The 21040-nt window shown below is 37.8% G+C and overlaps 12 protein-coding genes across 12 annotated transcripts; 5 read left to right on the top strand and 7 right to left on the bottom strand.

Moving 5' to 3' along the window:
- Positions 1 to 120: 120 nt before the first annotated feature.
- Positions 121 to 3315, top strand: irs1 (cytoplasmic isoleucine-tRNA ligase Irs1; the record flags this gene model as incomplete). Its single annotated transcript, XM_056180053.1, has 1 exon — positions 121 to 3315. One exon carries the CDS (start codon positions 121 to 123, stop codon positions 3313 to 3315), a length of 3195 nt encoding a protein of 1064 aa, XP_056036694.1.
- Positions 3316 to 3480: 165 nt separating this feature from the next.
- Positions 3481 to 5139, bottom strand: sfc9 (transcription factor TFIIIC complex subunit Sfc9; the record flags this gene model as incomplete). The annotated part of the gene is made up of 1 exon (XM_056180052.1): positions 3481 to 5139. The coding sequence occupies one exon, from the start codon at positions 5137 to 5139 to the stop codon at positions 3481 to 3483; it is 1659 nt and encodes a 552-aa protein (XP_056035025.1).
- Positions 5140 to 5451: 312 nt separating this feature from the next.
- On the bottom strand, positions 5452 to 5700 carry SOMG_01258 (uncharacterized protein; the record flags this gene model as incomplete). Its single annotated transcript, XM_056180051.1, has 2 exons — positions 5452 to 5547; positions 5593 to 5700. The coding sequence occupies 2 exons, from the start codon at positions 5698 to 5700 to the stop codon at positions 5452 to 5454; spliced, it is 204 nt and encodes a 67-aa protein (XP_056035180.1).
- Positions 5701 to 6066: 366 nt separating this feature from the next.
- On the bottom strand, positions 6067 to 6483 carry msl1 (U2 snRNP-associated protein Msl1; the record flags this gene model as incomplete). Its single annotated transcript, XM_056180050.1, has 2 exons — positions 6067 to 6204; positions 6256 to 6483. The coding sequence occupies 2 exons, from the start codon at positions 6481 to 6483 to the stop codon at positions 6067 to 6069; spliced, it is 366 nt and encodes a 121-aa protein (XP_056035189.1).
- A 359-nt stretch (positions 6484 to 6842) lies between these two features.
- rmt3 (type I ribosomal protein arginine N-methyltransferase Rmt3) lies at positions 6843 to 8652 on the bottom strand (the record flags this gene model as incomplete). Its single annotated transcript, XM_056180049.1, has 3 exons — positions 6843 to 8236; positions 8282 to 8377; positions 8610 to 8652. 3 exons carry the CDS (start codon positions 8650 to 8652, stop codon positions 6843 to 6845), a joined length of 1533 nt encoding a protein of 510 aa, XP_056035190.1.
- A 290-nt stretch (positions 8653 to 8942) lies between these two features.
- Positions 8943 to 10001, top strand: SOMG_01255 (Schizosaccharomyces specific protein; the record flags this gene model as incomplete). The annotated part of the gene is made up of 2 exons (XM_056180048.1): positions 8943 to 9057; positions 9628 to 10001. 2 exons carry the CDS (start codon positions 8943 to 8945, stop codon positions 9999 to 10001), a joined length of 489 nt encoding a protein of 162 aa, XP_056035191.1.
- Positions 10002 to 10316: 315 nt separating this feature from the next.
- On the bottom strand, positions 10317 to 11574 carry tac1 (mitochondrial Cox1 translational activator Tac1; the record flags this gene model as incomplete). Its single annotated transcript, XM_056180047.1, has 3 exons — positions 10317 to 11028; positions 11078 to 11141; positions 11475 to 11574. 3 exons carry the CDS (start codon positions 11572 to 11574, stop codon positions 10317 to 10319), a joined length of 876 nt encoding a protein of 291 aa, XP_056035192.1.
- Positions 11575 to 12350: 776 nt separating this feature from the next.
- On the top strand, positions 12351 to 13882 carry shq1 (box H/ACA snoRNP assembly protein Shq1; the record flags this gene model as incomplete). The annotated part of the gene is made up of 5 exons (XM_056180046.1): positions 12351 to 12425; positions 12468 to 12535; positions 12581 to 12911; positions 12970 to 13697; positions 13750 to 13882. The coding sequence occupies 5 exons, from the start codon at positions 12351 to 12353 to the stop codon at positions 13880 to 13882; spliced, it is 1335 nt and encodes a 444-aa protein (XP_056035185.1).
- Positions 13883 to 14098: 216 nt separating this feature from the next.
- On the bottom strand, positions 14099 to 15084 carry sed5 (SNARE Sed5; the record flags this gene model as incomplete). The annotated part of the gene is made up of 2 exons (XM_056180045.1): positions 14099 to 14832; positions 14886 to 15084. 2 exons carry the CDS (start codon positions 15082 to 15084, stop codon positions 14099 to 14101), a joined length of 933 nt encoding a protein of 310 aa, XP_056035186.1.
- Positions 15085 to 16271: 1187 nt separating this feature from the next.
- lip5 (mitochondrial lipoic acid synthetase Lip5) lies at positions 16272 to 17431 on the top strand (the record flags this gene model as incomplete). Its single annotated transcript, XM_056180044.1, has 2 exons — positions 16272 to 16322; positions 16367 to 17431. 2 exons carry the CDS (start codon positions 16272 to 16274, stop codon positions 17429 to 17431), a joined length of 1116 nt encoding a protein of 371 aa, XP_056035187.1.
- Positions 17432 to 17598: 167 nt separating this feature from the next.
- SOMG_01250 (SPOUT domain containing methyltransferase) lies at positions 17599 to 18565 on the bottom strand (the record flags this gene model as incomplete). Its single annotated transcript, XM_056180043.1, has 2 exons — positions 17599 to 18405; positions 18467 to 18565. 2 exons carry the CDS (start codon positions 18563 to 18565, stop codon positions 17599 to 17601), a joined length of 906 nt encoding a protein of 301 aa, XP_056035188.1.
- Positions 18566 to 19897: 1332 nt separating this feature from the next.
- gmh4 (Golgi alpha-1,6-galactosyltransferase Gmh4) lies at positions 19898 to 20890 on the top strand (the record flags this gene model as incomplete). The annotated part of the gene is made up of 2 exons (XM_056180042.1): positions 19898 to 20772; positions 20833 to 20890. 2 exons carry the CDS (start codon positions 19898 to 19900, stop codon positions 20888 to 20890), a joined length of 933 nt encoding a protein of 310 aa, XP_056035001.1.
- Positions 20891 to 21040: the final 150 nt, after the last annotated feature.

Below are 21040 nucleotides of genomic sequence, written 5' to 3'. Positions count from 1 at the left end.
TTAAAATTTGCAGTCCACTTTTTATAATCACAAGCTCCCATCTACGAGAACCCTACCAACTGCTGATTGCTGAAGAAGTTGTAAAAGCGGCTTTAAAGCCTATTACAAATATTATTCAGCATGTCATTTAATGTACCTAAAGAAGAAGAAAAGGTTTTGGCGTTTTGGCGCGAAATTGATGCCTTTCGCACCCAACTAAAGCTTTCCGAAGGACGTCCTGAATTTACTTTCTTTGACGGTCCTCCTTTTGCAACTGGTCTCCCACATCATGGACATTTGCTTGCTTCCACAATCAAGGATAGCGTTACTCGTTACGCCTGTTTGAAGGGCTACCACGTTGAACGCCGTTTCGGTTGGGATACTCATGGTTTACCCGTTGAGCATGAAATAGATAAGAAGCTTGGTATTTCTAGAACTGAGGATGTCATGAGAATTGGCATTGACAAATATAATGCTGAGTGTCGTAACATTGTTATGACTTATGCTGCCGAATGGCGTGCAACTGTTGAGCGTTTGGGTCGTTGGATTGACTTTGATAACGACTATAAGACTTTGTACCCTTCTTTCATGGAAAGTATTTGGTGGGTTTTTAAGGAACTTTTTGAAAAGAAGAAGGTTTATCGTGGATTCCGTGTTATGCCTTATTCTACTGCTTGTACAACCCCTTTAAGTAACTTTGAAGCTCAGCAAAATTACAAGGAAGTTCCTGATCCTGCAGTTGTTGTTGCTTTTGAACTTGTCAACGATCCAGAAGTCGGTGTTCTTGCTTGGACCACCACTCCTTGGACATTGCCTTCCAATTTGGCTTTAGCTGTTAACCCCAAACTTGAATACCTAAAGATTTTGGATAAGGAGTCAAACAAAAAATACATTTTACAAGAGGCTTGTCTTGGAATTCTCTACAAGAACCCCAAAAAGGCTAGCTTTGAAATTTTGGAGCGCTTCAGCGGTTCTAAATTGAACGGATCGAAGTATAAGCCTCTTTTCCCTTACTTTGCTTCTGATTATGAAGAACGTGCTTTTGTTATATACGGTGCTGATTACGTTGAAGAAGGTTCTGGTACTGGTATTGTTCACCAAGCTCCTGCTTTCGGTGAAGCAGATTATGACGCTGCTTGGGCAAACGGTATTATCGATGCTGATCATCCTGCTCCATGCCCTATTGATGAAAAGGGTTGCTATACCGAAGAAATCTCTGACTTTGTTGGCCAATACGTCAAGGATGCCGATAAAGAAATTATCCGTACTTTAAAGAATAGAGGCTCTTTAGTGCGCCATAGCCAAGTTTTCCATAGTTACCCCTTCTGTTGGCGTTCGGACACACCCCTTCTATACCGTGCTGTACCCAGTTGGTTTGTTAAGGTTAAAGGTATCACTGATCAAATGGTGGACAATGTGATGAAAACGCACTGGGTCCCTCAAAACATTCGTGATAAGCGTTTTGCCAACTGGCTTAGCAATGCTCGTGATTGGAATGTTTCACGTAACAGATACTGGGGTACTCCTATTCCTTTGTGGGCTAGTGAAGACTACGAAGAAATTATTTGCATTGGTTCAGTTAAGGAACTTGAGGAGCTTTCCGGTGTTTCAGGTATTAAGGACCTCCATAGAGATAGTATCGACCATATTACTATCCCTTCAAAGCAAGGTAAAGGTACTCTTCGCCGTATTTCCGAAGTTTTTGATTGTTGGTTTGAATCGGGTAGCATGCCTTATTCTTCTCGTCATTATCCTTTTGAAAATTCAGAGAGTTTCATGAATGGTTTCCCCGCCGACTTCATCTCTGAAGGTGTTGATCAGACCCGTGGTTGGTTCTACACGCTTACCGTATTGGGCACATTATTACATGGCGTCGCTCCTTACAAGAACGTAATTGTTAGCGGCTTGGTCATGGCTGAAGACGGTAAAAAAATGTCTAAGCGTCTTAAGAATTATCCTGAACCTAATTATGTTATCCAAAAGTATGGTTCTGATGCTCTCCGTCTGTTCCTCATTAATTCTCCAGTCGTACGTGCTGAAGTTTTGAAGTTTAAGGAAGAGGGTGTTAGAGAAGTTGTCACGAGAGTCTTGATTCCTTGGTGGAACAGTTATAAGTTTTTTGATGGCCAAGCTGCTCTTTATAAGAAGGTGACCGGAAAAGATTTCGTATATAAGGAAGATGCTGAGCTTAGCAAGAACGTCATGGACCGCTGGATTCTTGCTCGCTGTCAATATCTTATTCAGTTCGTTGATCAAGAAATGCAGCAATACCGTCTGTACACGGTTGTCCCTCAATTACTTGGTCTTATTGAAGAAATGACTAACTGGTACATCCGTTTCAACAGACGTAGATTGAAGGGTGAAAACGGTGAGCAGGAAACTGTTGTGGCTTTGAATGTCCTCTTCACTGTTTTGTTTACCCTTGCCCGCATCATGGCTCCTTTCACACCTTACATAACTGAGAACATTTACCAACAACTCAGAAACTACATGGATATTGATCATAATGACATCTCTTTACGCTCGGTTCACTTTCTTCCTTTCCCTTCATATAGAGAAGAGCTTTCAGATGAGACTGTTTTGCGTCGTGTCAAGCGCATGCAAACTATTATTGATCTTACTCGTTATGTGCGTGAACAAAACAATATTTCTTTGAAGACACCTTTGAGAAATCTTGTGGTTATCGTCACTGATCCTGAATATCTTGAGGATGCTAAGTCATTGGAGGCTTATATTCTGGAAGAACTCAACGTCCGTGAAGTCGTTTTCACCGCCGAAGAAGAAAAGTATGGCGTTGTTTACAGTGCTCAAGCTGATTGGCCTGTTTTGGGTAAGAAGCTTCGTAAAGATATGGCACGCGTTAAGAAGGCTCTTCCCAGCGTTACTACCGAAGACGTCAAACAATTCCAAAAGAATAAAGAGATGCTTCTTGATGGCATTAAGTTGGTTGAAGGTGACTTACAGATTATACGGTCTGTTCAAAACGAAAATGAACATTTGAAATCTAATACTGACGGTACCTGTATCGTTTTACTTGATACCGAGAATGACCCTCAGTTGCAATCTGAAGGTTTGGCTCGCGAGGTTATTAACCGTGTTCAGCGTCTTCGCAAAAAGAGTCAATTGCAGGTCACCGACGACGTTCGCATGACTTATTCTTTCAAAAATGATACTATTGGGTTAGAAAAAGCTATTGAGGCAAATGATGCTTTGTTTACCAAGATTTTGCGTCGGGGTATCGAAAAAGGTACCGAAAATAAGCAATCCGGCTTAATTGCCGCAGAAGAACAAGATGTTCAAGGTGCTTCTTTCGTTTTAAGTCTTCTTAAGCTCTAGGTTACTGAAAAAAAATTTTTATTCGTTTCGAATAACAGGTGATTTAAAACTTCCTCGTATATGAGTGATATTTAAGTATTTATATAGAATTTAAGAAAATGTAAGGTCATATGGAGGAATATAGCTTTCTGATTTCTATCGTTAAATTTTTTTTTACATCTAAAATCATGATAAGTAATGACCACCGCAATAGTAACAAATACCCAATTCTTCCTGGATTTCTTTCGTAAAACATGCGCCCTGGATATTCAACGACCCCCAATCCACAGTTACAGATTTACAAATTGAGCAGTATTTAGCAGTCCGTTGATATAGTAAAAGCATAGTTATCGAACAACGTTGCCAAACGTGGCCTTTATTACAAGTTGCTATTGCTTCATTCGTCGATTCGATATGACTTTTGCAAGCAGGACATACTTCTTCAAACGCAGAAGGAATATCAATAAACTTGCCAATTCGACTAGCGATTTCAAGTGCAATCGGGACTTCAGATAATTCTTTATAAGTTAATGAAACACAATTTTTTAAAATGGTTTTACACGTAACAGTTAAATAATTACTGTTCGACGATACCTTGTTCAAAGCGAAAACCATAAGAGAAAGGACTAGTCGGTTACGCAAAGAAGAAAAGATTGAAATGTTCAGACTTTTATGGCTATAGACACTCCATCCATAAAGAAGCCGTAATGAATTTAAAGAAGGATCAAAAAATACGCTGGTTAAATTAGAAAAGGGTGTTGTGTCCTTAAATTTCAAACAATAATCAAAATCGGAGATTAAGAGTTGGGATAAGCTTTCTGACAGCATTTTTAATACGTCAAAAAAAACTTTGTTGCTGCCTTCTAGTAAAGACAATTCATAGAAACAGCCTTCTGCAGATATGAAACAACAATTTGTAAGGAAAGAACTAACCAAATGAGAGAAAGTGGTTTCTGAGGCGATAGTAGGAGAATAAGCACAAAAACTACGTTCCATTGCTGAAGCAGTATAGATGAAGCTTTTTGGGTATGACACACTGAAATGTATGATAGCCGTTGATGAATAAGGCGAAGGACAAAAAGCATGTATACGTAAGCTTTTCGATGGTTCCGAAGTGGAGCCGTAATTTTGTAGGCGATGCGTTAAAAACTTATCGAGAAGCTGCTTTTCAGGAAACTCTAGAGCATTGCTTGGATCCATTTCCAAAAGTACAACTTGGAGTTCAGCTAAAGAAGTCAAGATATACACTAAAATTCGGTTTCTGTCATCACGAGCAAAGAAAACACCTACGGGTGAAGCGACTGAAGTAAGCTCGTGTGGCTTGATAGAGAAAAATTCCTCATTTGCCTTGCTATAACAAGAAATGTAGAGGGTATTTGGATAAGCAAGTGCAAGGAATTCTGTGTCATTGAACACAGGAGACCAGGTTACAACTGGTGCTATAGACCGGTGACCAATTTTAAAAGGAAAATCTTGACGATGCATTACGAAATCACCGGTTAAGAGATCTACAGCAACACGCACGATATAAATGTTGCTGTTCTGCGATACACAGACAAGGTTACAGACGGCCGTTTGACTGCGGATGGTCCATGACGAAAAGGAAAGCCGTACCAGCCATCCGCACTCAAGATTGATGGAGTGTGTAGCCATATTTGAATTCCTAAACACGGAAATTACATGGACATTTCCATCTTCTGCCCCTAAACCTAGTAAGCAAGTACCACAAGGTGAGAGCCGCGGGAGAGAAAGTAGGGATGACCAAGCAAAGATATGGATGCGCAAAGAACCAAGGGACCCTCTCGGTAAATAATTATTTATATGGCATACACACTTCCAATTCATGTGCAGGATTTTACTAGTGGAGGAATATAAGTAAACCTGATATCGATTTGTTAAAACCGCAAGCAAGCATCTAAATTATGTTAACGCCGATAGATGATGATTTCAGATACCATAAGGAAGGGCATTAAATAGTCCATCATGGTATCTGTGATCAAAGCACGTACCCATAGTTTTCCGACAATCCTGTAGGAGACCATGCAACCTTCCGAGTCGTATGATTTGATATTAAATCACCTATGCGCAGATCCCTTGCTTTTTCAAAATTAGCATCAATGATTGGATTTTTCTTACAATCCTAAATCTGACTGTATGCTACCTACGCGAATGCATTCGGTCATTTTCATCATAATTCTCCAATATAGCGAGTGATTTGATGTAGCTTGGAGTATTAATTTCATGGGAAGGAGTCTATTTACAATTAACATCGAGAAAATATCAGCTTTTATGACTTACCAAAATTTGCACGCGTCCGCCGTTACAGAAGGCTAACCTTCCATCACTCGAGCATTCGCAACTCGGAAAACTGGATGGTAAAAAATCCAGAGACACATCTTTTGGCATAATTGTTTGCTGTTCAATTTACCAAATAGTTCGTAACAGGAAAGTGTGTCAAGAGAAGATATACTGCGTTAAAGCTCGCTAATAAACAAACAAGACATCATTTTTTTTTTGTAAGAATAATCTAAAGACCAAAAAGCCCAATCCAAATTCCCATGCGTTAGAATTGTCAAAAAAGTTTCAAACTTCGTTTATAAATAAAGAATGAATAGATGAAGAAAGTTTAGAAATCAACGGAATTTTACAAGTGTTTGTTATAGATCTTACAAACCACCAAAGTCAACAGAATAAAAACGTAACACTGTAAAATAATACTCTCCAACATTGAAATGAAGGTTTTGAAAGCATTCCAAAGATAAGGAAATATACTTAAGACGCCCTTTTCAACATTCCAGCATCTTCAATCTCAACATCGGCATCTTCTCGTGAACGCTTCAGTGAACCTCTTGGTTCTGAACCGTAAATTCGTTCAACCATTTTACTTTGCGTTTTCGCATAGTCGATCCGCTAATGTCAAGAATTAGATTTATACCCTGAAAGTCTGTTTAAGCCGCTTACCATTTCCTTTCCAAAGAACTGAGTATTTTTTAAAGCTTTCATAGCAATCGCTGCAGCAGATGCATCATAGAAAACAATATGCGCTTGACCTCTCATTTTTGGTGTCTTCAACGCAATGATATCCACGACAGTTCCATATGTAGAAAACAAAACATATAAAGATACTTTTAGATCATTTTTGTTTATTTTATCGTTCAAATTGTTCACGTAAAGAGTATTGCGATTCATTCTGCTTCTATTTTGTAAATATGGTGAATACTAATAAGTGTAGGAGCTTTTACCCTTAATATTCATGCGTTACAGTACGGTATTTGAGTAGTTCGCAGAACAACAAAGGACTAAGTGCGAAGGAAAAACGATGAGAAGCTCTAGTTATTACTCAAATGCTGTATTAAAAAGAAAATTATAAGAATCAATACTAAGAAAAGAAAATAAATTATTTCTATGCTAAAAAGCATCCATAGATCGATTAACCGCATCCCAATTTTCCCTTAAAGAACGGCTAAACGAGCCAAACCTTGGCCATTTTATTAAACGAAAGCAATATATATATAACCTGTCCAAAACAATATAGTACTAGGGTTGTTTTAATTCAAAATGAAGGACTGTGTGTAGTCTTGTCCATTAACATGATAAGAAACTTCAATATCCAAATCACGATTGTTGGCGGAATTCTTTATAAAAGCTATAGATCCTTGAACCACACTACCAGCTTCAACATGAGGTCGCTCACGTAAAATTAATGTGCACTGTTTCCAATGAGTGGGCGTACGATGGGGACCTGTCGTAAACCCAAATGACTTATCCACGGATGATGGGACGGGTTCATCTTTTGAAGCAGTAAAGTAGGTATCAAACCAAATCAAAAAACTGCAAAAAGGACCAGAAGATGTCATTGTAAGAGAGAAAGGTTGTTTGAAACTAACATCTTTTACCCTGCATGTGTGCATATTGATGGTAGCGAATTCCACGGGTTTCGCATTCATATATGAAGCAGGAATAACATCCACATTGACTCGGTTATAAGAAGCATCTTTCATGCAGTTCATTTTAAATCCGTAGACATCACTCCAGAAATCGAGGGGCTCTTCTAAAATCTCACTGTTGGTGGTTGCACTCAAGACCAACCGCGTTTCAGAAGGAGCCATAAGACCATCTTCAGCCAAAAATCGGTCACGAGCAATAAGAACTGAATCAATCATGCTCTCAAATGTTAAGGCGTAGCCCATCCATTCAGACACGATAATGTCGATCTTGGGAACAGGTACTTGTATTTCCTCAATCTTTCCTCGAATAAAAGTAATTTTGTCAGCCAAATTGTTTTCGTATGCGTTAGTTCTTGCCATTTGAATGATATCAGAATTATCTACTGCATAGACCTGCTTAGCCCCGGCTTTAGCACAAAACATGGATAGAATGCCTGTTCCGCACCCAACGTCCAAAACTGTTTTTCCATGAAACAAATTTTTGTTTTCGTAGATAAAATCTCTATAACCTTCTGTTCTTACACCGTCACTCAACATGACAAAATGGATATCGTTTCCAGCATACGACTCAAAATAATAAGAGTCATTGTCTATCACTTTTCCAGGTTCCTGTAATGAAGAATTTGCAGTTTGGGAAGTAAGTTCATCCAGTTTTTCTTTTCTGATTTTTTCCACTTGGGTAGTAAGCAATTTTACCTGTAGTCTTAGAGACTTGAGCTCTTCTTCTTTTGAGTCGCTTTTTTTGTGATCTACAGCAACGTCAAGAACATCGTCTTCAAAATCCGAATCCAAGGTCTCTCCCAATGAAAACAAAACAGCATCGTCAGGTAATACCGAAATCATATATTCATCAGAAGCAAGTACAGTAGATAAATTTTTTAAATCAATCGGCTGTCCTTTTGCTACTTGTGATCGAACGTAATTAATAAGCTTTATGCAGTCATAAAACTCCAAATGGTAATCCTTTTTTACGCTTTTGAAATCGAAATTGTGTGCTGATAGATGGTAAGCGAAGAAGTTCGATCCAATGGTCTACTTACCTTGTTTACAATGGTTCCATAAGTCATTCAAGGATGTTAAAACATCTTTACAAAACAGGCATTTGAATTCTATATCTTCCTCCCAGATTTCTTCTGCTAATATAAGGAATTAGTATTTACATAAAGCCAGCCAGTCAAACATCAAGTCCCGAGAAGAGCAGTCAAGTTTTCACCTATATGCAAGCTAGATTAAAATGTACAAGGATGCTCTAAAGCAACCTTTGTATTTTGCTAGACTACGGCCACAAGGCAACGACTAGTCAAACGTGCTGTATAAAACTAAACCCAATCTGCAGAACTGGATTCTATAAGATTTGAAGTTGCGTACCTTCATTTTCCCAATCAACCTCAGAATCACTGCGATTATCCATTTTTCAATATGGTTTTTTAAAGAGTAAGTGAAGAAACATGGGTTTACACTGTCCTCTCGATGTTACTTCAACAAAGTAGCAAAAGTTAGTAACAAGGCTAGGTACAGGCAAGTAGCTGCTAACCTGCGCGTAGCTACGACAATATATAGACTTTGAGGGTCTTGAGTTTTCACAATTGAATTTCTAGTATAGTTGGTTTGTTTTTTGGAAAAAGGAAACAGCAGTCGCTTATCGAAATGCTTTCTCTAATGCATGGTTTGTTTCGCTCTACTATACCAAGTACCATACGAATGGGTATTGTTCGAGGAGTGAAGACCCATACGGGTGCTAAAAAGCGTTGGGTTCCTTTTGGAAAGGAAAAGACGTTACTTCGTCATCATGCTGGAGGACAACATTTAGTACGCGGTACTTCCAGTAGTACCCGAGCTAGACAGCGCCAAATGCATGAGCCAAAGAGAGCTCACAGAAAAGCTTTAAGGAAGCTATTGCCAGGCTTTTTGTGAAAGTGAAGAAAATAGCAATGACTTCACGTTTTCCCAAACTTCGAATCTCTCCGTTATGTTTTGTCGCCGTTGGGAATACCTGTTCGTTTCTCCTTCATACAAAGGACTTAGCAATTACTGTTGAAAGTTTCCTTTACTGAATGAATGCACTATTCCCCTCTCTACATCTGTACAGCATGTATTTATGGCTTTTTTGGCTCTTTATAATTTCCTCAATTGGCTTATTCCATTTACCGTGTTTCTTAGAATCCGTTATGTTTGTTTACCACAATCCGAAGAGTCGTTATTATAATTGCCAATGCTTTAGTTAAGCTTAGGATCTATCTGAGGATTATCTCTTTACCATAAAGGGTTACTTTTGATATTGTTTTATTTAGAACAAAAGATTTGAAGTTTCCGACCTGAAGCTTGCTAGCTTGTTTAAAAACAAGCGAGTTTTCGTGATCATCTTTTCGCTAATAACGCAGAGAAGCCATGGGTCGGTCATTTGTGGACTCTGACTCTCAAGCAGATTCTGTTGCGAATTTTCATCGAAAAACGAGAAAGTTGGTAGATTACGCGCTTGATGTGTACAATGATCGTTTGCCGGAACATCAAGAAAAGTTCACGTTCGACAGCTTTGTGGATGCTCTTGATGCAGAGTCGGTCGTCGTCAATAGGGTTTTCGATGTTTTAGTTCGTGAAGTTTCAGGAGCCGTTCGTCAACGAAAACGAACGCAGTCCAACTTCCCTGCTACGACAGCGCAAGTCGTTCAGAGAAGATTGGTGCCAAATATATCAACGGTTCACCACCGTGATCCTAATGAACCTTTAATTGAGGAAACCGAGAGGATTTACTTTACATAAACTGATGACTCCGAACGAATTGTGTTCCATAATCCGCGTCAGCTTATGTTGCCTACATGAGATACTTTTCTATAGTTGATGCTACCAAAGTTGGACACTATAGTGAACTTTTTTAATGATTCCATTGTTGTATTTTAGACATAATATTTTAATAAATTTGGTTCTTTCAATCATATGATTCATTTATACTAGTAGGTAAGGCAAAGATTGTTGTATCTGGCATATAAAGGTATAGCTGGTATCCAGTCGGCAAATGAAAGGTTTTATTTTTTTTAGGGGGAACTTTCGCAAAAAAATAGATTTTTTAAGAAATTATTAGCTGCTTAAGGGTAAATAATGGGAATTGGCGGCACTTGTATGGATATACATAACATCTTCAATGTCATACAAATCGTCAACTAGATTTTGCATTTGCTCTTTTGCTTGCTCGTTTGTCTGCAAGTCAATTGCTGTGTCGGAAACTGGAACATAAATCATTCGAGAGTCTTTAATTTCGTAATTCTTCGACCGAAAATATTGAGCAACTTCATTTAAGGAAGCAGGCTCGGCAAGAATTACAAATTGACCCTCATCTTCTTCATCTACCAATTCTTTGGGTCTCTGGACTACGTCCTCGGCTCCAGCTTCAATCGCATCGTCCAATACATTCCCAAGCTCCATGGAAAGACGATCTGCAGGTGGATTCATTTCAACTTTTCCCTTCTTTGAAAACAGAAATTTTGCATTTGATAATGAAGCACTGTGCTTTTTAAGAATGTGCTTAATGTTGGCTGCTGCACGACTTCTATTATCTGTAATTGTTTCGACAATAAATCCAACGCCTGATGGATGCATTCCCTCGTAATCAAGAGCTTGCATGATAATACCATCAGCTCCTCCTCCACCTGAACCTCTTTTCATTGCCGTTTCTATGACACTTTTTGGGATGGAGTTTTTGCGCGCTTGTTCTAAAAGCGTAGCCAGTCGAATATTCATATCGGGATTAGTGCCTTCTGTTCGTACGGCCATTGTAATACCCTGCGAAATCCTGTCATTTTTGTAAGCATCTCATAATTTTAATTAGCTGTTGGGCTTACTTTCCGACTTGTTTACTACGTGCTTGGTCATTTGCAGTTTTCTTGTGCTTGATTTTGGACCATTCTGTAACACTAGTTAGACAAAGACAAAAAGTAAAGAAAATAAAATAAAAAGAGGATCACGTTGAGTTTACCAAGAATGAACTCTCTTGTGTTTTTACAGCAAAGCGGGGGGTCATAACACCGTCAAGATTGAGAACTCGATCATTTGAGAAATTGATGAGGAAAACAAACAGACTGAGCTCAATGCCTGACTAAATATTCTACAATACTTTCGGCGAGTATATTTGAAGATCGAGACCGGTCAACTGGAATAATTTTACCTTTCGTTGAACATTCGTGAGCCGTTACAGTAGAAACACAAGAGGTAACTATCAACGAAACGTTTCCTACTTACTATTATGTCCTGACCATGCCCAAGCAGATGAGGAAAATGTTTTGTAGCACGCTAGGGTCCTCAGCCGAGGTGGTGAAAAAAGGTTTCTTAATAGATTCATATTTCTTTAATTATTTATAATTGTAGGCACTCAATTGCCGAATTTACAAAACGAAGCAAAACTGTTCTTGGAGAGAGGAGGTAGTTTCATTCATTTGTTACAGGAGTAATTTTAGGGTCTCATTGTACCGACAACCAAGTCTATAAATTTTGCGTTACTTGAAATTATAAAGCTTTTCTCTTCTTGACATTTGCGCAACACGAAATGAAAGGTCATCTAAACTCAGTAGTATCTAGTAAAATTAGTTCGCTTCATTATGTTCAATGAAAAAGTTAACAATTAATATTCAGTAAACAAAATGAAACACTATTAAGAAGGTACCCGTTATTTACATGTGAGCAGACTCAAAAAGGATAAACGCCTTGACCAAAAAATCGGGATGCTTCAGTTTTTTAATCTATAAGCTTGTAAACTACTTTTAAAAATATGTCTACGCGGTAGGACCTCAATGAGCAGATTTAATTCATATGTCTTTTGACAGTTCTTGAGTACGGAAGCTCGAAAGAACGATGTTTTCCGTTCAAATTTGGTGACTAATAAATGAAAAAAAAAAGTGAACTGTGATTAATATAACCTATTCATGAACCGCTAGTAAGGTGAGCTTGTAAAGCCTCGCCTTGCATCTTGGACTGGAATATTGAATTTAGAAAAAAGAAAATGCTTTTCTCTTCTATTCAAATATTTATTATTAAGAAGAAATGATTAATATAGTTAATTCCATTACCTATTAGAAATAAATGTTGCTATCATGTCTTTGCATATACCTGTCCTAAACAATGATTACTCCAAAATTTGAATTGCGGCAGGATGCTGATTTTGTTTATTTAAGTATTCAAGCTCCCCATATAAAGGTAAAGTTGGTTTCGTGAAAAAATCACAACTGACACGTTTAGGCTCAAAATGCTGAAATTGAAGCTATGGGATCAGAGATCCACTTTTGCATTGCTCCATACTTTCTGAAGTAAGTTCATTCTTTTCTTAATGATTTTTATTAACAAGAGCAAAGACTAGAGCTTCCAGGGAATGTATTAGACGATGAACGAGCCAATGCTTCCTATGACATTGGAAAAGGAATGATACATATAAAATTTCCAAAGGAGAATTCTGGAGAAGAATTTCCTAATTTAGATTTATTAACAACTTTGCTTGCGAACAAAGAAAAGCCAGAGGCACCTAAAAAAGCATTGATTGAAGAAGTAAGCGATATCCCAGCTGCGACAAGTACCGAAGGAGATGTACAAGCAAACGATGTTGATCCAGAAATTGACTGGAGAACTGTTCGCTTTGATGATCCCGACTTTGACTGGGGTTTGCTTCAAAGAATGGAAGATAAAAAGGTATGGTGAAACGGCTTACTATTCAAGGTTACCAGCGGTTTATGCTAATAATGTATAGATGGAATATACATCTACAGTAAATTATGGATTCAACGATCAATACACCGGGTTGCTTAAGTACTTGGAGGGAAATGAAATAAATGTGTTGCCAGAGCCAGAAATTACGGACCCGATACAGAGGAGCGAAATTCGAAAAAAAACGGAAGATGAAAAGTTTGATCCAGAGTACTATTTAGCTGATTTTCATGATCATGAGATGATTGATGAGTTGATTGGGTACACTCCTAGTTATGTCGAATTGTCCAACCGTGCTAAAGCCGGAGACCCAATTTCTTTTGAATTCACGGAAAATGAAAAACAAGCTTTACTATCCCTTCCGAGAAAATCGTACATAATCGAAAACCCAAAACGGATTTACCTTAACCTGGTGGCACTGATTTTCGCATATGCTTATGATCATCGGACAACTTTAGGTGATCCTAGTAGTGAATCTAGCTGGAATATCGGAATAATGGCTCCTAATGTTGCATGTCTTGACACAAATTTTTCTACCATCCACGAAGTAGCCTGTGCGTGTTTCCGTCGAGCCTTGGCATATCCTTTGTATCGAAATTGGAATTTAGCAGAAGCCTGCTGGAAGGACACTTATGCCATTGTCAGTTTAGGAAAGCGATGGATTTTGCGCGTTTTACTTTGTATAAAAGCTTTATTTGAACATCATGATGTATACTACATCTACAATACCATGATTATTAATGACTATGCTTATTGGATACAAACAGCAAAGTACGTGAATGAAGATTAGAGAAAAATTAGCTTTATACTAACAAGGTTTTAGTGACAACGTGCTAGAAGCTCTCACTTATCAGGTTATGGAATATATGCCAAAAAAGTCTGATATTGGATGGCAATTAGAGGACTTGGAAACAGAGAGTATACAACAAATGGAAACATATGATGGAGAGGATTAGGTTTATATAAATTCAAAACAGCAACATTAGGAGAATGTATTGACTGGTATTCCAGGGATTTACGGGAAATGGAAAAAAATGATGCTGCGACGTAAAAGGAACCAGCAGTTCATTATCAATAACTAGAAGTTAAAAGAGTAAAAGAGCGATAGTAAACTATCAAATCATAATCCGAATAAAAAGAAATTAGGAGAGTAGCTAACTGCAAAACATAAATTAAGTTACAAGTACCCATAAAAGGAAAAACACAATTAGTATGCCGAAGACTTTAAAGAGTAACGCACGGTTTGAAGATACTTTATCGTAAAACTTCAGGATTTCTCTTTGAGCACTTCCTATATTGGACGCTATATCGTCTGTGTAAAGATCAATTCTTTGAACAGTTTCACGCTGTTCAGACACCATTTGAGCCAATTGGGAGAATATTCCACCAAGCTCAGAAATTGTACTTTCAATGCTTTCAATGGAAGACATTCTTTGTTGAGAATACACGTCTGTTTGATTTTCCAACAATGCCATTTGTTCGTATCTGGTATTTGCACCTTCTCCTAAATTTAACGCAAGGTAATCTTCATTTGGCTCAGATTCATCATAATTAAAAGGTGATGCAGTAGTGTTATTGTTGGCCAGAGGGTTTGTATTTAGAGAAGTAGAAGCAACAAACTTTTCTGTTCGGTTTTGGGAGGCTTTCATGTTTTGAGTGCGAACTTCTAAAATATCTTTAAAATTCATACTGGTATCAGCGAGGGAATTTTGGAGAGAGACGACAATGTTTTCATTGTGTTGGTTTATTTGAGCAGGCTTATTTCGGGATCCCTTTGAGGTTTGACGAACAATCTGCTGTAGAGAAGCAATATCTGAATTCAAAGATGACAGACTTTGTTTAATGTGATATGTCAATTCCTGAATTTCCACTGGCCGATCATCAAACAATGTTTTCCTTTTAGCGACTAAACCAACAGTTAGTATTCTTACGACAACAGGAGTTCTAAAATGAGCATACGTTGGGATAAACGTTGTAGATATTTTCCTGTCTCATTGATTTTATAAGCTATCTTTTTTGCAACTGTTGTAAACTCGCTCTTTTGATGCTTTGCTTGTAACGCATTGTTCGTTGTTGCATTTGATGAAGAATTCCTCATACGAGCTCTGGTATTTGCAACGCATGCTTGAAATTCTGTTGTTCTATCCTGAAATGACATGAATAAATCCTGGTAGACTACGTTTTACTCAATGTCGTCTAGAAAACCCTGTGATGTGTGGAAAGCTGGTGGTGGCTGTCTTCTTGGGCTGAATGATTTAGACAGAATTGGTACTTCTATTTCGTACTTTACAGGAATAACAAAAGTAAAAGCGTAATATATGACATATGCAGAAAGAAAAAGAAATTCGCTTTTTGGGCTAAACACTTCTGGATGGTAGTAAACACTCTAGTGTGCATCAATTTGTCTACACTGTTTACTGAATGTGTTTTATGGAAACTCTGAATGATAGTATCAAGTTAAACTTTCTCACTTTCATTGGCTTGCTATAGCTGAGTTTTAATTTGTAAGGATCATAGCCTTCGATCTCTTCAATTCTTGTGCTGCCATGCATTAGTCTTCAATACGTAAAGTATTCGGTTCACACTAAATATTGATTGAAGATGAATCAATGAATGAGGGAAGGTAGGTCTGGTTTTCTCATGAAGTTTTACTCAACCTGTAAGCGATTCAAAGAACTAACGAAGATCATCATTCATGCTTGTAATCAAAACAAAGATTAAATATATGAAATCTTGTGTTGGTGGACCGCTTCTGTGAGCGAAACGAAACGGGAAGCAAATAAAAGAAAATCGAGGAACGCATGCTCAACTTGTAACAGAGAAGTGTCCTTCGTGATAATATCTCACCACATTAAGGTCAGCTAGCACTAAATCTATTGTGAGCTTTAATCAATCATGTTGAGACCTTATGCAAATCCATTATACTGTCAATGTAGCAAAGCCAAGTCCTCAGCAACTCTTGTTTTCCTTAGTACTTTGATATGTATTCAAAGGCAAAGATAAAGACCAAGTTTGCGAAATAGACTTTGACCCTTTGACCCTTCTGAACGGAATAACATTGCAATCAAAGCTGAAGAGAAGACTTGGATAATCGCATCAATCTCATAGCCTTTTAGTTCTTTTACAATTGCTCTTCATTTATCGTAGTCCTGAATACCTCAATAAAACATGTCTCTTAAGAATGCAGCAAACAAGGTCTGTATCACCATTCTTGAAAAAAAATTTCAATCAATTGTTGGTTTTTTTTTTTGATTTACATCTCTCAAAATGTGTCATTCATTTTTTTGGTAAGGGCTGCTTCGAATCAGGGCCACTCTAGTTTGACAATAGCAACTCTCTACCAAAATGTTGAGAGTATCTAAAAATTTGCTAAAGTCAGAGCGATTACTGTTCCAAGTAAGTAAAAGCCATTAAAAAATATACAATTAACAATTTTGAAGAGTGCAGTAGTTCGCTTTTACTCAGACAAGTTCTCAGAACGTTTAGCTAAGGGACCAAGCTTTGGTGACTTTATAAATTCGGAAAAGCCTCTTAGTGGGGAAGAAGCCTTTGAGTTAGATAGAAAGGTAGAGCTTCCTAATGGTACAGTTCATAAGCGTCTTCCTTCTTGGTTGAAAACGAAGGTTCCACTTGGGTCCAATTTTACTAAAATCAAAAATGATTTACGTGGTTTGAATTTGCATACGGTTTGTGAAGAGGCAAAGTGTCCAAATATTGGAGAATGCTGGGGAGGGAAGGACAAGAGTCAAGCTACTGCAACAATCATGCTTATGGGTGATACTTGCACTCGTGGTTGCAGATTTTGTTCTGTCAAAACTAGTCGTCGCCCTCCTCCTTTAGATCCCAATGAGCCTGAAAAAACAGCCGACGCCATCAACCGCTGGAATTTGGGTTATGTTGTACTCACCAGTGTTGATCGAGACGATCTGGCAGATTTAGGTGCCAATCATATCGCCAAAACCATTGATAGTATCAAACAAAAGGCCCCTCATATTCTTGTAGAGGCACTTACACCAGATTTTAGTGGACGGTTGGATCTTGTAGATGTTGTCGCCAAGTCTGGTCTCGATGTTTTCGCACATAATGTGGAAACTGTGGAGGATTTGACTCGTTATGTTCGTGATCGTAGAGCTACTTACCGTCAAAGCTTAAGTGTTTTGGAGCAAGCTAAGAAATCGGTCCCTCATCTAATTACTAAAACAAGTGTCATGCTGGGACTTGGCGAAACCGATGAGGAAGTCTTGCGAACATTAAAGGATTTGAGAACCCATGGTGTTGACGTTGTGACTTTTGGTCAATACATGAGACCAACGAAGCGTCACTTAAAGGTTCAGGAATACGTCCACCCTAAGAAGTTTGAGTATTGGCAGGAGGTCGCTGAAAAGCTCGGTTTCTTGTATGTAGCCAGTGGACCCCTTGTACGCAGTAGCTATAAGGCTGGCGAATTTTTCATTAAGAACTTGATTGAGAAGAGGTCAGGAAACTCAACTTTGGCTGGTCCTTAACGTTCCTTGGTTATGCTTTTCATAAATTCATCTTTTGGCATTCTGCACTATTTGAAAACCTAATATCTCTAATAATATTTTCTTTCTAATTCCATATAAAGCCTAAGAATATTTTACATAAACGTCCAGTCAAAATTTATAAGAAAAGAAGTGAATCGCTAAGGTTTCTAGTGTCGTCCATGACATTTCAAAACGCTAGAGAGAGGAGCCATGGCGGCCAAAAAATTTTCCTCTAACCTTGGTTGAATAGGAAGCACAAATGGAAATGGATTGATGGTGTGTAAGTCATCAACTCGTTGGTCTTCATAAGCATTTCCAAACAACAGTAATACGTGACGGAAAGAGGATTCTAAGTTGTTTGATAAATCCGCAGGAGAAACATGGGTGGAATTATTTATTTGTACCTTTAAATCATAGCCACCCTTGTAAGGTCCTTTGAGAAGATCGCTTAGCGAACTGGAATGGCGAATTTGAAATCCCCAATACCTTCCTCCTTTTTCACGAGGAGCTGTACAAGAGACTATGTCGCCTTGCAAATATCCTTCGGCATTTGGAGCTTGTGGCTTCATCCGAATGGTGAGTCTGTCTTTGGCTGAAAGAGGTTGTGTAGAAGTAACTTGAACGGGATGCTCAAACCCAGCATGAACAAGGTATTTGTTTTTGGAGCGAGGAAACTGGTTAAGAACATAACCTTCTTTGTAGGGAAAATTTTTATCGAGTACTTGACTAGAATCGTTGCGGAGCTGAATTACAGGGAACAATCCCATATATTTTAGATGAGGAAGTAAAGGAAATAGAGTTTTACGCATAAAGGTAGGAGTTTCCATATAACCAAGAATATCAGAAAAGAATTTTAAGGGATCCCGTATATAGCAATCAGAGGAAGCAGTAGCATTTTGCGTCTGTTGTACACTCTCCGGATCAGCAACTAAGATAATCTCATCGATTTCGTACACAATAGCCAGTCTTGCAATCTAAAAATATGTTAATTTAGTGCTTCTTACGCTTTCTGCATTCTGTGCTTTTAAACCTTACCTGATAAACAAGGGCACTTTTCAATTGCAGATTGCCAGCCTCATTTAAGCAAGACACAGGAACAGCTACAGATACAGTATATCGTCTTGAAGATTCCATAATGTATAATAAAGTGAACTGAAAGATTTGGTAACGAGAATTGAAATTTCAGAAATTTACTTCACGCAAGAAAAGAGAATAAATAATGAAAAGCCAACGATGGTTGAATAGAGCAGTTTTTAAAATAGTTTTTATATGTTAACCATATGGTTTTCTACTAATCCGTTGATAGATGAAAAGGAAAAGACTCTACTCGAGTACAAATGGCCAGTGAATGAGTAAACGAAAAATTTCGTGGTTGACTAGAGGGAAAAACGGCCATAAAGCCCAAGTCCAATCCTTAGAAATTATTTAAGTTGAAGCCTTTGTAAGACATTTTCAATCAAAACACCGTTTAAGAATCAATGCTTTAATCATGTTGAAAAGAAAATCAATGTAGAAACAAGCTTTCATTATCCATCAAATCACAGGAACGTTAAAAATGTAAGAAAATATGTCCATTGCAAAAAAACAACTGAAAAACATGTATAGTTCAGCAGACCTTTACAAGAGCATTATGGCACCTTCTCTTCACCCAACTAGAAAGAGAAAAAAGCGCATGAAGAAACTGTGCCAGAAAAATAGCAGGCTCTCTAAATTAATTGGTTTTGATCTTTTTATAATAAATTAATTCATCACTGATGTCTCCTCAAAGTACTACAGAATTGAAATCTTGCGTGGTTTATTTACTAATGTACTGTAGTGAACCCAGCACCAAACAAGAGCAGGCAATCGCGTTAAGTCAAATTATAGAACTCGAGCGTATCGTACAATACAGTATTCTGTGGCCTACTTAAACATAACAGGGAAGTGCAAAGAAGAAAGAAGGATGACTTCGAACTCGCGTGCCTGGATTTCAACTAACTTTGTTTTCAACAGAAAGCAAACAGCACCAAAAACGAAGCATCTTTTCCTTTGAAAAGTTGTTTCATCAATTTTGGATTGTCAGGAAAGGTATACTTGCCTTCCGGGAAAATCCAAAGATCTTTGGCCTTTGTACCGTAAAGGCAGCTTACATAGTTCAGTGCGCCATTGAACCCATCTACATTTTTAGCTCTTCTACATTTACCTTGCATTCATTTATACTATTCCTATATTTACTATTGATACATTCGTATCTCTGCTGTTTGAAATATTTTCCAGGTATTACGAGCATTTTTCCCTGTATTGTTGTTATTAAACAAACTTCATACGGAAGCTTGTCATCCTATACACTCTTTTATTCACGGCATCTTGTTTTACTCAATTTCTTACTTTTCCGGGCTAGACGAAAAGCTGTTGATATAAAGCTAACTCCTACTTGCAAAGTCAGCTACTATATATTACGATTCTTTGCAGTTTCACTTCTTCAATATGAACTTGGGTCGTTTGCTTTCACGAAGAGCTAAATATCTGAGCATCTTTGTCGTGGTTTTGCTGCTTTTTTGCCTATATTCCTTCAAATCACTGACATATACTACTTCCAAACGAAATGGTTTTCAACAACCTATTCAATCCAAAAATACAATCCGGAAGGATCCCAATTCTATCTTGATGCTTGTTTTAAGCAACGATCAAATTTCGGATAATCCCAAATTCCTCGAAAAGCTCCTTTTGGACAGAAAAGAGTATGCTCAGCGTCATGGCTATCAGCTCGTACACAAGAAAGATCGTGACATTGAACGCAAATATGGTACACAAAACACATGGAGCCTTGTCACTGCTATCAGGGAAACGTTATACGAGCATCCTGAAGCTTCTTGGATTTGGGTATTAGATCCAAGGGCCGTCATTATGAATACAGGAGAATCACTTAAAGAGGCTATAATGAATCCTGAACAACTTAGTAATAGCTTTTTGCGCAATTTTCCCGTTGATCCATTAAAACCTCATATTCGTACACGCAACAAAATGGATCTTGAAGAAATTAAACTTATTACAACAAATGATTATAATGGAATTAGCATTCGTTCTTTTCTTCTCAAAAACGATGACTTCGCGCCATTTTTACTTGATTCTTGGAATGAGCCCCTATTTAAAATGTATAAATCGGAACCGGAATTAGCCGAAAGATCTGCGTTGTCTCATCTGTTAGAAATTCATCCAACCATTATGGAAAATGTGGCACTTGTTTCTCCTAAAGTACTAAACTCCTATACTGACTCTGCTGTTAATTTGAATTATCAAGAAGGAGATTTCTTGGTGCTCAGCAATTGCGAGAATGCGGCATCTTGCGAGCGCTTTTTTGAGTAAGTCACCGTTATTTTACATTTGTGTTGAAATGATCGATTAACTAACTTAATTTCTAGTACTTATGTTAAGCAACGAAGACCTTATAATCCCAATAAGAAGAAGCCCTATAACTAACTCGTTATGAAGTGCGTGAAATAGGAACTTTTTTTTATAGACATCTGTCTTATTATTTTTTTCTTTGTATCTTAGAAGGAGTGAACTAGTCTTCAAAATCTATATTACATTTTAACTCAAGATACATGAATCATTTATAATTACACGTAC

The sequence above is a fragment of the Schizosaccharomyces osmophilus genome, chromosome 1 (genome assembly GCF_027921745.1).
Source record: "Schizosaccharomyces osmophilus chromosome 1, complete sequence".
Lineage (NCBI taxonomy): Eukaryota > Fungi > Ascomycota > Schizosaccharomycetes > Schizosaccharomycetales > Schizosaccharomycetaceae > Schizosaccharomyces > Schizosaccharomyces osmophilus.
Note: the sequence above shows the minus strand (reverse complement) of the source record. Positions and strands in the feature narration are given on the sequence as shown.